The 17,299-nt window shown below is 37.8% G+C and overlaps 1 protein-coding gene across 1 annotated transcript; it reads right to left on the reverse strand.

The window, feature by feature from the left end:
* Positions 1-135: 135 nt before the first annotated feature.
* LOC116295800 (ankyrin repeat and IBR domain-containing protein 1) lies at positions 136-17,293 on the reverse strand. The gene is made up of 25 exons (XM_031703735.2): positions 16,459-17,293; positions 14,998-15,054; positions 13,939-14,064; positions 13,506-13,568; positions 13,014-13,091; positions 12,550-12,589; positions 12,230-12,313; positions 11,598-11,668; positions 11,198-11,283; positions 10,104-10,185; positions 9,664-9,726; positions 8,855-9,033; positions 8,058-8,167; positions 7,227-7,308; positions 6,820-6,868; positions 6,239-6,312; positions 5,951-6,011; positions 4,998-5,084; positions 4,379-4,448; positions 3,408-3,556; positions 2,899-3,080; positions 2,652-2,694; positions 2,170-2,440; positions 1,669-1,950; positions 136-980 (listed from the first exon to the last, which is right to left on the reverse strand). The coding sequence occupies exons 1-25, from the start codon at positions 16,843-16,845 to the stop codon at positions 757-759; spliced, it is 3,000 nt and encodes a 999-aa protein (XP_031559595.2). The 5' UTR covers positions 16,846-17,293; the 3' UTR covers positions 136-756.
* Positions 17,294-17,299: the final 6 nt, after the last annotated feature.

The raw sequence follows: 17,299 nt of genomic DNA on the forward strand, positions 1-17,299 counted from the left end.
TTTTGCCCTGCTAGCAGAGTCTTCCTCATTGACAATTCTTGGCAGAGAAAATGGAAGACTGCCAATCTAGAATTGCCAACAAGGGAGACTCTGCTAGCAGGGATTTTTTAAATAGATATTTAGTAAAACAACACATTATAAGTAACTTTTTATTCACAAACAGTTTTCCCCTGTGATATGTGCATGGCTATTTGATTTGATAGAATGGATTAGAAAGAATGAGTTACAGAATTATTTGAGCTTGTGATATTGTGCCCTTTATAGCTTTTCATTTTTATTTGTCACTAAACTGTTGATGTCTTGTGAAGAGTCGTGGTTCATCAAGTCAAAGCAGAAGCATTTATTTTTGACCTCTTGCTTTGGGTGTAATAATTTTTTTTTATTTCAGACCACATGTCATTCCCTTGAGGTTTGTTTCTATGTTTTCCAGTAATGACAAGTGAAGACATATATATAACTCAAAGGCTCTTATGAAGAGATTGACGTGAACTTCAATACAACAACCAACATCAATTATTCAACTGGAAGTCAACACTGTCAGTTGAGACAATGTGAACCATTTAAAAAATACTTTGCTGGGCAAACCAGGCCCTTATTTAACACTTTTTTTGTAATTTTAATTTTAAAAACTATTATTTACCATAGAAATCAAATATAGTTTCATTTTTACAAGCTATATCCCACCCTAAAAGCAATAAACATATCTTGCTCAGAAAAGTCTCAAGTGGATTTTCCAATCTTTTTAAGTTTTCTTAGTCACTTGTTGTTGTCACTAACATGTTTTGTTGTTGGATCGTTTTGATAACCAGAAGATGATTCATTGTCATCTGGTGGTAAAGATATGCAAGTTGATGTAGTTTCTGTATCCAGGCTACTCTGTGGTGCTGTTGCGGTACTCCCCTCACCTTCAAGACTTAACTGGATGGCTTTCATCAGATCCAAGTCTTGATCCTGTCTTGATGATGACTCTAATGTTGGCTCTAAAACAAAGTTACAAGTGAGCTTAAACATTCTACCTCTGGAACCAGTCTTAAAAGTAGCCTTGTTCTGAGTTTGCAAGATGGCATCATTTGACTCCTACTACAAAGATGCTTTGCGAATTTTCTTCCTTATTCAAATTCGTATTTTTATTACATGGCCCAGTTTGGAGCTGTTTAGAGTAGAACATGGCTGTGTCCCACACAGTTTTGTGTTGAGCATGGCCCTGTTTGGAGCTGTTTTGAGTTGCACATGGCTGTGCCCCAAATAGTTTCATGTTGCGCATGGCCGTGTCCCACACAGTTTCTTTATGTGCATGGCCCTGTTTGAGCTGTTTTGAGTTGCGCATGGCCATGTACCACACAGTCTGTGTTGCGCATGACCCTGTTTGGAGATGTTTTGAGTTGCGCATGGCCAAGTCCCACACAGTCCATGTTGCGCATGCCCCTTTTTGGGAAGCTGTTTTGAGTTCCGTGTGGCCGTGTCCCAACAGTTTCATGTTGCGCATGCCTTGTCCCTCACAATATTATGTGTTTTGCATGTTCGTGCTCTGCGCAGTTTCAAAATCTGAATGGTCGTGTTCTGTGTAGTTTCATGATGCAAATGCTCGTGTCACCTTAGTTCCATGTCGTAAGTGGCGTTCTTGTGTCCATGTGTGATGTTCTTGTTACGAGTTGTACAAATACTAACCTTTAACTAAGATACCATACGATAATTCCAAAGCTTTTTGAAGAGAAGTGTTCTCTTCTTCAACTAAGTTGCGCGCAGTTTCTTGTTGGGCATGATTTTCTTCGGATGAAGCTGAACTACTGGAAGAACTAGAATGCTGACGCGTTAACTGTCGTTTAGACGAGCAACTTGGCTTGTCCAAGGAAAGCTCAATCGCGCGCATTAAGTCTAAGTCAAGTTGTGTGTCCTCGAAATTTGCTACTGGCATGGCAGCTTGTCTCTCGGCTTCTCGGCGTCGTTTTTCTGCAAGAAAATCAATGAATTTATCAAGCCGACACAAGGAGACAAAATTCCATGTTTTTACTATGAAAAGAAGCGATGCAAGCGCAAACGCAAGAGAATGGAGGAAGTTGTTTTGCGTTGGTTTACGCTTGTCTGATGAGGGCTTTGGGGTAGCTAGTGAGGCGCCTCAAGGGAATGACACGTGGACATTAGGCCAAAGCTAATTTCTTCTACCATTACCTTGTTTCTTTTTCCTTAATCTCTTGTTTCTCTTATCAATCCTCAGACAGTCGTAACAGCAGTACGAAGACAACTGCCCTGTGTATTGTCTATTGAGACGAGGGTTAAGACAGCCAATCCTAGAACACAACCCCATCAGTCCCTCTGGTCTACAACTTGGGCTACTGTCAGGTGAATTATTATCCGAGAAGGGTCTGCCTGCCAGCTGTTCACGAATGGAGGATTCAATCACTCGGCGAATTTCATTGTAGTTATCTTCACCTTCATCAGACTTGAATACAAAAGTAAAATTTCAAACTTAAAAATATCGCTTTGCACCTGGATATCGTTCAGAATTCGGCAGATTTCGTCCAACCCCTGCTAATTTTACTCTCCGAAAACGAAGGATAGAATAGAACTATGCTAGTAGGGCAATTTCGTTTTCATGAATAGGAAAAAAACGTTAGGCCCAAATTTAAGGTCGGGTAGTCATTTCAACTTACCTCATCATCAGACGATGTTGGTACTCTAGTAAGAGATTCCAGCCTGATGGATAAATATAATAGTTATTTGAAGGATGAGGGAGAGGGTGAGGGTGAGGGTGAGGGTGAGGGTGAGGGTGAGGGTGAGGGTGAGGGTGAGGGTGAGGGTGAGGGTGAGGGTGAGGGTGAGGGTGAGGGTGAGGGTGAGGGTGAGGGTGAAGATATAATATAAAAAATAAAATAAATAGAAATAAAAAAGTTCTCTTACTTGGAAACGAATCGTTCTGGAAGCTCTTCATCTGGAATCAGCCCACGTGATAAAGCTAACAAAAACGTTTGTCTTTTATTGCGCAAAAATGCGGTGGTTTGGATGATTTTAGATCGAGGAGTTCGTAAATATGGTCTAGCCACCATCTGGGATAAGTTTTCGGTTACTTCTTCTACTTCGGTCTGTCGACGAAGACAAAATAATAGTCAAAATAACGCTTCGTAAAGGCCGCATCAACGCGGCTTCGTAAATGCTGCAGAGTCAGGCAGGACTAACTCACATATCGATATCGGAATCATTAGCTTGTTAGGTTATGCAGAGGGATGAAAATCAGAGAATCTGGAGAAAAGCTCTCCAATGGGAGACCTAAAAAACTTTACTCACACGTGAGTCCAGGAATCATTATCCCAGAAGTGAAACACCTATTCGCTAACTTTGATTCTCCAAGTATATCCCTAGGGAGCTGACAAGTGTCAAGTCTAGTATAGAGGGAGGGGGGATAATCTTACCTGCATAAACTCGAAAATTGTTTTCTTTTCCTTGCTGCTATCTAGAAAGTATCCATAAGCGTAAGAAGCCTTGAGTACTCGACGAGCCTTGAGCAGCTCACGAACTGCGTCCTCTACAAAACTGGTATCCACACCATCCAGCGATGTATCTGAAATGGTTTCATTTGATAAAGGCTCCGAATTAAAACTATTGGGTATGCTCGTCGGAAATAATCAAGAATACCCCTAAAAGATACCGGAATTTCTTCAAAGATGTGGATGGACGATGTTTTACCCCAGAGAGATACGACAAGCATACTTTTACCCCGGAGTCACTACCCCGGGATTCGCCTCTCATCTCTGGGGTCTCGAGTTCCATTTATTGACTCCGCATCACATGTAAGTAAAGTTTGTTTGTTCTCTCCTATGATTCGAGGATTTTTCGGCTCCAGGTTCTCCTGTTTTCTCCCTCCGCAAAACCTGACATGCTAAATTCTAATTCGATCTGTGAGTTGTCCATGCCCTGACTTAGCGAAGCCTAGACGGGCTTTTTCAGGGTATAGATGAAATATGGAGTGACGTGTTGAAGAAGATTTTTTTAAAAGGGAAGAAAATAAAAGAGCTTAAAAAATCTAGAAGCACAGGACAAAACCAAAAAAACAACTCTATACACAAAAAATAACGCAGGGATGAAGTTTGCACTGAATTTAGTCAGATCATATAATGGCAGCCATTACAGGAGGCACAAGAGTCTTTTTTACCTTGGGAAATCGAATTCTTTTTTATATAAATGAGATTAGACCCAATTAATTGTTCCAGCCTCCGATCATGGCCGCCATCACGTGATGGTGCAAGCCTCTATTAATTATATCTTTATGGCTTTTACCGTGATTGCGACTGAAACGAATTTCAGCTAACAAAAGCAAATTTCGACTGCAACTGTATGTCTGTTACTGTTACGAGTAACTACAAGGCTTAATCTGCAAACTCACCATTTTCTAATGCAGACATAGCTAGGGCTGTCATTTTTTCTTTCGCAGCTCCCAGTAATGGTTCCTCCAACTGGTGGAAGAAGAACAAAAGCTTATAAACCACTTTTTGTATATCTCTATATCAGTAGTGACAATCGTTTCTCCGGCGTCGTGATTCGTTGAGGTTCTTTAATTCGGATAAGATGCACAACCCCGAAAAAAAACATATATCCACGGTTCTCAACCACAGCTGAGAAGCCGAGTGATAGTGAACAAATTTAACCATAAAATGTTTGCAGAGAATAACGCTTGACAGTTATTCACGTGATAAACTCGTGGTGCGTTTTTAACGTCTCTAAAGTTGAATAGGGACGGGACTGCCATTAACGTTCTCATCCGAGCCACGTTTAGATAAGGTCTAAACATTTGCAGACGTATACGAATGCAGCACCTTTTCCTCAGTTATTCTAAGACCCTGAGCGTTGGTCAGGCCTTGACAGTCGAACTACGACCGACGCTCTTACCAACTGTGCTAACGGGGGGGAGGGGTTGTGTTTGTGATCGTGATGTGCATCGTGTTCGCCCACTCAGGACAGTATTCATAGCTACAGGATTAAATAAGTACTTTGTTGAAACAAACCTTGAAGCTGTTTTCGTGGTTTTTGAAGCGAGAGTAGTAGTGAAGAAAGTAATTGAGTTTTTGAATCGACATGTTCTTTTCTGATGCCTGTAAGAGGAGCAACAAAAAAGGAATAAACCTTAACTGGAGTTGTTGCAAATGAGTTTTCCGGCATATTTTCTTCTATGCTGGCATTATATACAATACACTTACAGCTTGGTATGCAACGTACAACATGTAACATGCAGCAAAATCTTCACAAACCTTTTTAGAAATAGCTGTATATGGGCTGATATGATTCTTGGCAAGGGAGTGGACGGGGAGGAGAAAGCAAAGCAAAGAAAGCAAAGAAAGCAAAGAAAGCAAAGAAAGCAAAGAAAGCAAAGAAAGCAAAGAAAGCAAAGAAAGCAAAGAAAGCAAAGAAATGACTACGTTTGAGGATACTATGAAATTTTTCATGGGATCCTATTTTGATGTCGATACTTTACTCAAATGACCGTCAAACATTATTTTTTTTTAATACCTCATTGCAACCCAATTGATAAGGCAGCCGATAGAAAGAATTAGAATTTAGACTGTTGATTTTTGTGGAGGGAGGAAAAACTCTCGAAGTACAGGAGAGAACCAACAAACAACTCTACTCACATACGACACCAAGCCCGGCAGGGCTCCAACCTGGGTCGCATTGGTGAGTGGCAAATTAGAAGCATACCCGTGCTTCCCTAATAAGGAAAGGGTGGTTGAGGTATGTAAGGCCACAGTAGAAATTTTGCAATTCAAAATGCTACACGATTTCTATAAACAATCATATACCATGTAATTATTTTTGAACAAATTGCAAAACTTGAAAGTTGGGATTTAATTTTTTAAATATAATTTTGACGGCCAGCTACTTCCGGTGGAAGCTCAGAAAAACTTCGTATTTAAACCACGTGGTTTTCTTTTCTAATTTGTTAGGTGTTAGATGTACTTACATTTCTTATGGAATCAACGCAGTCAATGTTCAATTTACGTATGATCTCGTATCTGTTACACCTATCACAACAACAAAAATACTGATCAATATTTCAAATATTTTGGAAATAGGCCAAGTTTAATATTTTAAAATTCAAACTTAATTGCGAGGCTTTAGGTACTTCATGTGTGGTACAAACACGTGTTGTACAAACACTTCTTGTACGTGACCTTGCCTACTATGGAAACTACTGTAACAGAGTTTAATTCACTATTGTGTGATTTGTAACTGATGTAACTATGAATACCTGAAGTAACCTCCAGTAGCTGAGCTATGCTTCTTCCACAGCTCAAGACAAACCCAACAAAATTCATGTTTGCACTATAAAAAAAACGACAAAAACGATTTCAAATTTAGAAACAGTCGATTACCATAAACAGTACATCCGTGACACAAGATGCAAGCTCCATCCCAACCCCCCCCCCTCTCCCATTGGAGTGGGAAACGTGGCACTGACCTAAAAGACTTACACGGTAAGTAACAATAAGTTACCACCCCTTATGCACTCTACTTTACTTTTACGAAATATTACTCCTTGCAACAAAGGAAAATCCTCCCCCTCCCCCACCCCTCATGCGACCCCCCCATTCGAGTGGGAAACGTGGCACTGACTTGCAGGACTCATATACGTAAGTAACAATATGTTGCCAAGGTTAAAAAAAAAACATACAACAAAACTTAACTGCGATTTCAAATTTTAACATCAGTGACCATATTTATATTTTCCCACATATAAAAAACAGCAATAAATAAGTAAGATATTTAAAAAATTATGTGCCCCCCAACATGCGTGGCGGACAAAGTTCTGGAGTGTTTCTTCTTGGGTACCTTTGAACATTTCATATGATTACAGCCTTCTGTCTTCTGGATTGGCGACCTAAAATGTTAATAAATGAATGATAAATGTCATCGAAATCGCTCTTTTCATTCCTTTTTATTCGCGCTGTTCGTTCTTTGAGCCGGTTGTTGTTTGTATTTTATATTTTTTGTTTGTTCGTTTGCTTGCTTGTCTGGTTGTTTTTTACTTTCTTATTTGGTCGTTGCACTCGCTGCGCTCGTGGTTCCACTTGAGTTTGGATCATTTTTGACGTCATTTCATGTTCGATTACAGTACAGACCCATAGAAAACTGACTTCGATTTGTTAAAGTCATAATCTGAAAGCTTTCTTTTTTATGATGTAAAGGAAAGTGTGTCACGTCATACGTCATTCGTATTCTACATTACAACCACTTACTTGCAGTTTGGACAAGGTTTGGAGTTGGTCACCAGCCACAGAGTGTTGGCCACTTTTTCCGTTTCGGGACATTCTTCCAAAACTGTACAAATTCAGACAGGAAAATCAACTCTAACTAAAACATGACAGAGTCAAACTAAGCGGGACGCCACCTCAAAGGATGAAATTGATTAAAAAATATAACAGGTTTTACGAATCAATTCACTTTTGCACTCGAAAAAGAAAATTGGAAGCGAAGGAGAAAACCAATAAGTACCTCTTCTCACGTGTGATGGAGGGTCAAAAAGGATTGGATCGAAGCTCTTCACAGCGCAGAAAGGCGTATTAACAGCGCACCAACAATGCTTATTACATGCATGCCCAGAAGTCTAAAGTCCTGGGCTGAACAAGATATATGTTTACAGCGCGCATGTTTCATAGACTTCCCAGTTTAGCCGCATGCAAAACATTAGTACACTCAAATCATGCTTCCGATAAGAAAAATATGTTTTAACAGAAACATTTGGTGTTTCCGCGCCGCATGTAAACAACATTACACATGATCCCCCCCACCCCCTAATATTTTCTGACAGCTTATCCACCTTTGGAGACAGTCAACAAAAACGTTTACATATCCAGGTACACTTTATTACGTAAGAGAAAGAGAAGAAAGGGCGTAGTCATAGACCTTTTTTGAGATAGTGAGCATGGTGAATTGTGGTCTAGTTTCAGTACAAACATCATGCCTTATATGGTGTTGCTCGTACCGAATCTAGACCATAATGCATCCTGTTTATCGAACTCAGAAAAGGCCTATGGATGAACTATTTACATACGAACTGCGGCACTTACCCTCTTTCTCTTTCAGTGTAGGAATCTTGGGAAGCATTTCAGCGATCTTCTTTATCCATTTGTCCCACAGCTCACATGTGCATGGCTCATGTACTTCCTGTAAACAGTGCCTGAACACACCGAAACATAAAAAACAGATGATTTCAAACACTACTATTACTGCGATACTGCGAGTATTGTTACGTTTAAAAGTAGGCTCCTCTGTAGCTCTCGCACGCTCGACTAGCGGCAGGTAAAAAAAAACACCTCGAAAACAGCCGAGTACGCTTACTATTTTGAAGAGGTTTGTAGAAGGAAAATGAATTGCCATTTTGTCAAGGAGAAACCATGAAGATAAAAACATCACCGAGTCTAACGTTTTAGAAAAATTCTTTTTTTCATTTTGAAGAAAAGTACGGATTAGAATTTCAACCCTAATTTACGAAGTGTTCCTTGCCCGAGAACATAAACCCCGATACTCAATACATAATTGGATTCCATTGCGAAACTGTTCATTTTAACTGACTCTATATGTTCAACATTTGCACACGTCCCTTTGAAAATAATGTCATGTCGACATCGAAACGTCGTCACTAATATACCCCTGTAGCTTTGGCGTAATGTTTTCTCATATCAGACCTCGTGTCATTCTCTTGAAAATAAGATTCTTTGAGTTGTTTCCATATTCATGTTTCTTCTCATGTGCAACCATTAAACATAGAAATGATACTCTAGGGAATGACATGTGGTCTGAAATGGGAAAACATTACGCCCAAGGTAGAGGTTTATTTTCCAATTAAAAGGCAAACTCTTTTTACCAGCAAAAATAATGTGCACTGCCGCAGTCTACCATCAAGCATGGTGTTTCTTCTCTCCGTCTTCTTGCCAGGGTTCTAGCGGGGTCAACAAGCGGAGAAGCACTAGGAGGTAGACGCACTGCGCGACCACAGCCCTGGGCTGGGCACCACTTAATGTTAGGATTGGATTCTACGAATGCCTGTATTAACAAAAGTTCACTGATTTTAGTGCTGGAGGGATTACCCTGGGCTCCAGAGGTTCTACTTCGCTTCCTGTGTTTGCGACTTCCCGTCAAAACAGCAAATGACGGAAAACAAATAACTTCTGGACCCCAGGGCATGGAGGGATGATACAGAACAAGACATAATAGACCATGTTCGATGTCTTAAAATGCAGACTTGATTGCGAGGCTTTAGTCATATAGCGCTAGTTAGTGTTTACAAACATTAGCATTGTAATGTTAATTTGCCAACTTTGTTTCATCACCGAATCGAACTCTGGTTACCCTGGTCCCAGGGGCCCGACGATTTTTCTCCACGTATATTTTTAGCCGCGAAGCGGCGAGAGGGCTGCGAAGCAACGCTGGGACCAGGATAAACTCTGGTTGGCATAGTAATGACAATAGCTTACGTCACACCAACAAGCATGGTACTTGATGTATGGAACAACATGGATCACCAAATATATTCAATGCCGCGTAGGAATATAATAATGTATCTAGAGGATAAGTTGATGCTGTTGTCCAATAAATTTGACCACTGGATAAGATTTATCCATCGTAAAGCGCTATCCACGACCGGGCCCTGTATTCTATAATATATTCACAAACCTTAATATCAAACAGTAAGTAACGACTTGCCATCTCTCTTGAAACTAGCTTTTCAATGGTTTCCTGTGGATCAATCATGTCAATATATCTGTTGCTCAAGCCTTAGCCTCGATTTTGTGTATAATATTCGTGTGTTCCAATAAAGGTACGTGGAATTTTCAAAGCGTTTTGGATTTCAAAGTTTGTATTGTTGAAGCCGTTGTGATTCTTTTCCACTTTACCGTTGGTATTTGTGAATAAACAAAGCGGTTATTTGGGAACTCAAAAATGGTATAATTCATTTAACTTTTATAGACATTTTCAATGGGGAATACGATTTCTTATTTGTCTAATATCGATTTATGCATCTTTTCAGCTAGATTAGCATTATCTTCTAAGGAGGAGCCTTATCAAATAGTCCTCCCCTCCCCCCTCCCAGGATCTAATTGCTATCAACTTACCAACGGAACAAGGGTATTGCATTTTAATGCAGGACACTGAATATTATGAGCATCTCCTTCTTTGATTTTGATATTGAGATATCTGAATATGAAATAAGTTATACATCGAATTAAACTAGGAATTTGAATAACCATTGTTCTGGTCTGACTAGCCTCTTGTTCACATGGAAACGAAAGGGTTTTCATATGTAAGAGAGTCTAGTCAGTCCAGAACAATAGTTATTCAAATTGTTCTTCAGCTTTTGATTCGATGTATAGAAAAAACGAACAAACGAAAGAAAGGAATGAAAGAAACAAACAAACAAACAAACAAACAAATGAATAAAAAAGAAAGAAAGAAATGATTAAATGAATGAATGATAGAAAGAATTGAAGGAAGGAAGAAAGAATGGAAGGAAGGAAGAAATGAATGAAAGAAAAAGGAAATAAACGATTAAATGAATGAAAGAAAGAAACAAATGAATGAATGAATGAAAGAAACAAACAAATGAATGAATGAAAGAAAGAAACAAATGAGTGAATGAAAGAAAGAAACAAATGAGTGAATGAAAGAAAGAAACAAATGAGTGAATGAAAGAAGGAAACAAATGAGTGAATGAAAGAAAGAAACAAATGAGTGAATGAAAGAAGGAAACAAATGAGTGAATGAAAGAAAGAAACAAATGAGTGAATGAAAGAAGGAAACAAATGAGTGAATGAAAGAAAGAAACAAATGAGTGAATGAAAGAAGGAAACAAATGAGTGAATGAAAGAAAGAAACAAATGAGTGAATGAAAGAAGGAAACAAATGAGTGAATGAAAGAAAGAAACAAATGAGTGAATGAAAGAAGGAAACAAATGAGTGAATGAAAGAAAGAAACAAATGAGTGAATGAAAGAAGGAAACAAATGAGCCTGAGGCAGGCAGGCAGGCAGGCAGGCAGGCAGGAAGGAAGGAAGAAAGGAATGATATTTATGCTAGGCATAGGCTATAGCTGAAGCCTTGGTTTAGCAACACTTTCGGTTTGGAGTGACATTCTGAAAGTTTTTTAGAATGCTGTAGACCCTTTGCATCATCACCTGATATGCTGCAACTATTAGTAGTACTCTACCAACCTTTCCCAACAGTTATAGCAAGTAGCATGCCCACAGGACAAGGCTAATAGTTCATCTATTTCATCAGCACAGATCAAGCAATGCTCCTACAATAAAAAAATACTATTAGCAAGCAGAATATAACACTGAATCATTAGGACCAACAAATAAAAAAAGGAAAAGGTCATTTATTTTACTTCAATAATGCAAGGAGTCATTGCCCAATTCTTACAAGCCAGTGGCTCATGTATAACCATTCAGAGGTGCACCCTTAGCCCCCATACTATTGGTGCTCTTTATTGCAGGTATTTAAAGCTAAAGCTACACAGAACAGAGAGAAGTTGAAACAAAAGTGTAGATCCCAGTTTAGGATCGAACCATGGACCTGTACCTCTGGAGGCCACATGCTAACCAAACTTACTGAGGTCTTGGGAGAAGCTGTTCTGTCCTCATGTCTGAATGTGAATGTATCTATGTCTCCGTCTGTGTATCCTGAAGGAAAGCAAGCAAAGCAGAAAGGAAAGTCAAAACAGACATGGAAATCAAAGATGATGTAGTGGCAGCTCATTCACCAGTGCCATAGTAAGGGAGGGTGAAGGGGGGCATATTTTTTTTACTAAACCCATGGATTTGAACTCTAAAGATGAACTGTGTATGCATGTGTATTGGCAGGAAAATGGTACATTCACCATGTGCTCAAGACCTCTCACTTCACCATAGCCATTTACCTCTGGGGTCTTGGGTTCAATTACTGGACGCCACATCACAAGTGGGTAAAATGTGTTGGGTCTCATGTCCCTTGATTCAAGGGTTTTTCCTGAGTTCTTTGGTTTTCCTTCCTTGGCAAAACCTAACATGCTGAATTCGAATTCCATCTGTGAATTAGCCATTGTCCTGACTTTTGTCAGCCCACAGGTTGTTTCAAAGTATTAATAAATTGAGGTTTTTTTTATTAATAAGTGCAGTATTTTTCAAGTGCACATGGTTTTCAGAACATGCTACTAGTCATTATATGCAAAAGAAGAGATTGATATTTATGAGTTGTAAGCTCACCTTCAGGAAGTTTCACTCCTGCTTTTTCACATGCCGCTTTTGCATCATTCATCCAAGCTTCAACTAACTTTTCTCTGGACCATTCTTGAATATGATAAGGAAAAAGCAATGAATGAGTGGATCGATGGAACGATGGATGGATGGATGGATGAAAGGAAGAATGTTATGGACAAATTGAACGAATGAATAGAACAAAAATATGCAGTGGTATAGAAGTGTTAAGCCATTAATTCATCAAGATATAAGTACATCAGATGTCCTAGAGATCTCTTCTGAAACTGTACTGGTGCAAGTGTAAAACATCACCATTTTACATTTACCATAATCTCTCAATAATGCTTCTGCAGTAAACAATGGCACCTGAAAAAATGAAGTGAAATTGAAAGAGTTGAAAATGAAATAGATGAAAGTAGTGGCGTTTCATCAGCTGTGGAAGAAACTGAAAATGGGATACTGAGAGGATTTGCAAGTTTTTAAAAATTTGTAGATATCTCTTCATTCCTCCCTCCCTTTCTCCCTTTCTTTTTTCTTCCTTTTTTCCCTTCCTTCCTTCCTTCCTTTCTTCTTTTATCCAACTTACATTGCCACCACAAATTCTCCAGAAAACAGATTTTTATGTATAACAGTTTTATATAACTTAACATAGCATGGCACAGTCAAAGCCAAAGCAAAAATAAAAGACTAAATGAAGATATTTAGAATTGTTGGTAAAACATTTAAACAAAATAAAATAATAAATAAATGAGATTGAGAGGAGGGTACCTTTATATAATAATTTACTAACCATCAACATATCTGCTGTTTCTACCAGCAGTTGGTCTTTCGCTTCTTGTAAGTCTTGTGCACACAGTCCTCTGTGGGGCTGGTTATGTAAATGCAAAAATATAGAACAGAAATATGGCATTGAATGACTTTCCCCTCATTTTACAACTATATCTACAATCTTTTCCAAGAAGTATGTGATATCAATTTCGTCAACTGTCGTTCAACTGAGCTTATCCATAAAATTCAATGTTTTAAAGCATCTTTAACAGGAATGATGTCTAGACCACTCTTTCCATAAGGGTGGGTAAGTATGGGTTAAGGGGGCAAGGAGAAAGGGGCATCTGGGGGGCAAAGACTTCACATCCCTTTCCCTCTGCAGAGTCTGATTTATCTTACTCCTACAGAAATTAAAATATATACATAAGATTTTTAAAAATGCGTAATTAAGTTAAATTAAGATTCGGATTAAATTGAAAACCAAGGATTCCTGAGTAGGCAATTATATGTTTACCTGCATTTCTTCTTGAGCTAGTTGTAGATGAACCTCAGCTTCTCTGGAGTCTGTGACTGCATCCTATGTGGAAAGAATCATGAAATATAATAACCCTGTCAAAAAAACCGGCTCAAAATAGTTGTCTGCATTTTTTTGCCTTTTGATTTAAGGCGAGGTAATTTGGTGCCTGTGCACCCTTCTTCTATAGGCTGGGATTAAAATAGGTGCATATTTTCATAATCTTGTGAACAACACTACTTCAAATCCTAGATCTGTCCATCCTACCCTTTTTCCTAGTGCAGAAAAATAATTTTTAGGCATTCCCATTTTCTTCTTCTCCTGTACATGTATTAAACTAAGAAAAGTACATCCACCTCTGTACAGCTATGAAAGCTATTTTAAATTTGATCAACCTCTGAGTCCATGAGTCTTCAATACAGTATATACTTACAGAAAATACCATTTTGGATTCTAAGAATGATGCTATTTCTGAAAAGTTTCCTTGAATGGCACAGTCACAAGCTGTCTGGTTATCGTCATTCTCTTCATACAGAGGAACACCATTAGCTACAAGTATCTGAACATGGAAAAAGTGATTACAAGACATAAAATAATGTACAGTAAGTGCTTTGACAAGATACCAGACCCATTGGAAAAGCAAACCTTGGATTTTGAAAAGAATTTGTTAGATCTCTCCCCTGATTTTGGGGTTGGTACTTTCCTTCAGGTTCTCTGGTTCTCTCCTTCCTCTATAAAACCTAATGAGCCTGATTTTGATCAGCCCAGAGATTCAGGACATTTAAGAAAAATTAAAAGTGGCACCATTATTGAACGTTATAAGTGTTATAAATCTTGTGTTCTGATTGGTTAGGAGCATGTATTTTGATAGCACACAGCATGCACACAGACTTTCAGTTGCATTGGTACTATCTAAAATAATGGTATTTTATGAAAGGAATAAAAAACTTGCTTGCTGTGCTGTGTGGAGTTATAAAGCACTTGGGGATTGGCAGAACACTTGATAGATGTGGAGAAGCACTCCTCTATGAGTCATGCTTCTCCTAACACATCTCTCATGTTCTGCCAGCCCCCACATACTTTATAACTGCACACAGCATGCACACACATTTTCTATTTCTTCAATAAAGATGGAAGACAATATTTCTTTCTTCAAATCCCAAGAGAGCCAAACACCAAAGCTATGGTACAGTACTAGTAGCCATGTTGGTGGTATTAATAAAGGAAATCTTTTGATAAGTACCACCGTGACAGCAATGCCATATTATGAAAACAATAGTTTACTCTATTACTCTAAAATTTAATCTTATAAATCATGCAGTCAAATTCAACTGTGGCTTAGCTTGTGTTTAAAAGAATTACATAAGAAAGAAGTTTTGATTATTGGGGTCAGATTTTAAGAATACAGAGATGAGTAGACCGTAAAATTTAAGTCGGATGGTAATGAGAATCAATAATCAAGCTAGCTGTGTTGTATATATTGATTACAAACCTGTACACACTGGTATAATCCTGAAGAAGCAGCATAGTGTAATGCTGTGTTATTTTTCTGTCAAACAAAATATAAAAAATCAATTTAAAATTACATGTTTGGTCCTTTTGGGGTTTAGATTTGTATTATTTCTGTGTTCCTGAAGTTCCTTTAGAAATATCTATCTATCTATCTATCTCTAGGAGTACATATGAGTAGAGTTTTTTATGACTCTCTCTTGATTCAAAGTGTTTTTGAATTCTTAGGATTCTCCAGTTTCTTCCTCTGCAAAAACTAACATGCTAAATATCCGATTCTATTTGTGAGTAAGCTGTGCCCTGACTTTAATCAGCCTGGAGGCGGTTTTAGAATATTTATAACATTTTAAAATCCTTGTATATTTCCATCATAAAATTTAGTGGGGTCTAATATCAAGCTTTAATAATTAGTGCTTGATATCAGACCCCACTAAATTTTATTGTTCTGTTGAATAACAATGTTATTTAATGGACCACCAGTGTCAGTAATCATTGAAATTGAAAGTGACTTTAATGCATAAAAGGACTTGTTTCTACAAGCATACAAAGAAGAAGGATATATTATGCAAATGGTACTCAAATGGCAAGAAGGAGTTTGAAAAGAAAATATCAGCCTCTGTTTTCTGTTTTCCTAACATGGCTCATTTTTTCAAACTTTTTTTTTCAACATTTTACACTTTTCCTTTTTTTCTTCTTTCTTTTTTTTCAACAACTGGTCTACATATGGTGAATAAAACGATATAAAGAGGAATTTTTCTTCAAAAATGAGGTTGCAATTGAATGCAGAAAGAATAATAAGCCCATTTGATGTAACATTGTCCTCATGTATATGTATACATAAGTTAGCAAATGTTTCAATTTAAAAATTATTACGATTAGAGTCACCATAAATATCCCTAAAAATGTAAATGATTTATATGCATTTCAAGATTGTCTTCTGACAAGATCTAAATGGGGCAATAGCTAGATTAAAAAATGAGACTATCAAGCCATAAAATAATAATCCAATACTGAGGAAGTTCATATCAAATCCTTGTGACGTTCTTGCACATGTATATATGTATATGTCTATCAAAAACTAAGAATTATTGAGATTTCTTGAACAGTGAAAAGTAAAATCAAGCAAATAAGAAACACCCCCCAAAAAAGCGTTTTATTTAAACCCAAACAAGTCCGGATAATAATTAAGATGAAGATGATAATGACGTTTATGTTGCTACGTCGTTAATTTGTTTGGAGATGGGGAAACCGATATAACGAAACACAGATCTAAAATATAATTGTGCAAAAAGCTAAGCTTACTTACTTGCTGATAAAAATAATATAAAGACCAAATATAATATATTCGTATGATACACAAGCATTTTCATTATCGTATATATGATAACTAGAAAGTCCAAAATAGAATTTAAAAAATTAAAAAAAGGTTAGAATATCAACTTACGTGGTCTTTGACTCCCAAATCAGAACTTTCTTCATCGATATCGTCAGCTTTACACGAACATAGCATCATAGACAAACACTCAGCTCTTAGTTTATCAATAACTGGATCTTGAGTTCTATCCGACATACAAACATAATGGATAGGAGTTTGACTGAGTGAGTTTTTTTGGTTCATATTTGCTCCTTCCGACATGAAGTCTCGTACGAAAGGTTTCATAGCATAAAGACATGCATAATGTAAGAAGGTATTATTACTGTAATTCTCTCCGTAGCTGTAGTTAGGGTCCAAATTTCTTTTAATATCTGGATTCTTTAAGTATAGCTGCATTGCTTCTACCTCTTCTCCCTTTTGAAGCGCTTTACGGAACTTTGAAGATGTACTTCCCATGTTGTACAAGTCGTCTCAGCTATTTGCAAATGGTTGAACTAATGCCTTCTAGAAAAATTAATCGCATAAGACATCATTGTTTTCTTTTGTGATAAAATGGTTCCACCGAATCTAAGCCCAGTGACGTTATAAAAAAATCATCCTACAGAATAAAACACAGTAAAACTCTGAACTTAGACCATAAAAGTGTCATAAATGAATTAGAAGACAACTTTGGCATGTGTTGGAGTTATTTTGTCTGGTGATCAGCATTCAGGCGTCCATACGATAACCATTCTATTAACCATTCGTGAATAAAGTCGTACCCACCGACCAGAACAACAACCCAATGACGAAGAATAGAGGATATTGCTCTTGAAAGTTATATATTCGTCTTAATTCTTTCGCAGAGTCAATCAAACATGAAATTTTTTCACTCTTGCTTTTTTCGAGGTCTTTTGTTGTGCTACTTTGG

The sequence above is a fragment of the Actinia tenebrosa genome, unplaced genomic scaffold (assembly GCF_029948245.1).
Source record: "Actinia tenebrosa isolate PJP-AT-01 unplaced genomic scaffold, QUT_ActTen_1.0 PGA_scaffold1__47_contigs__length_23844297, whole genome shotgun sequence".
In the NCBI taxonomy this organism is placed as follows: Eukaryota; Metazoa; Cnidaria; class Anthozoa; order Actiniaria; family Actiniidae; genus Actinia; species Actinia tenebrosa.

What these genes read in the sequence shown, in the direction of transcription:
- LOC116295800 (XM_031703735.2), bottom strand. Translation starts at nt 16,845, where the DNA reads ATGGGAAGTACATCTTCAAAGTTCCGTAAAGCGCTTCAAAAGGGAGAA. An exon ending in AGGAGTGAAACTTCCTGAAG is followed by an intron (nt 11,669 to 12,229) that starts GTGAGCTTACAA and finishes GCTTTCCTTCAG; the next exon opens with GATACACAGACGGAGACATA. An exon ending in ATTAAGGAAAAAGAAACAAG is followed by an intron (nt 1,951 to 2,169) that starts GTAATGGTAGAA and finishes ATTTTCTTGCAG; the next exon opens with AAAAACGACGCCGAGAAGCC.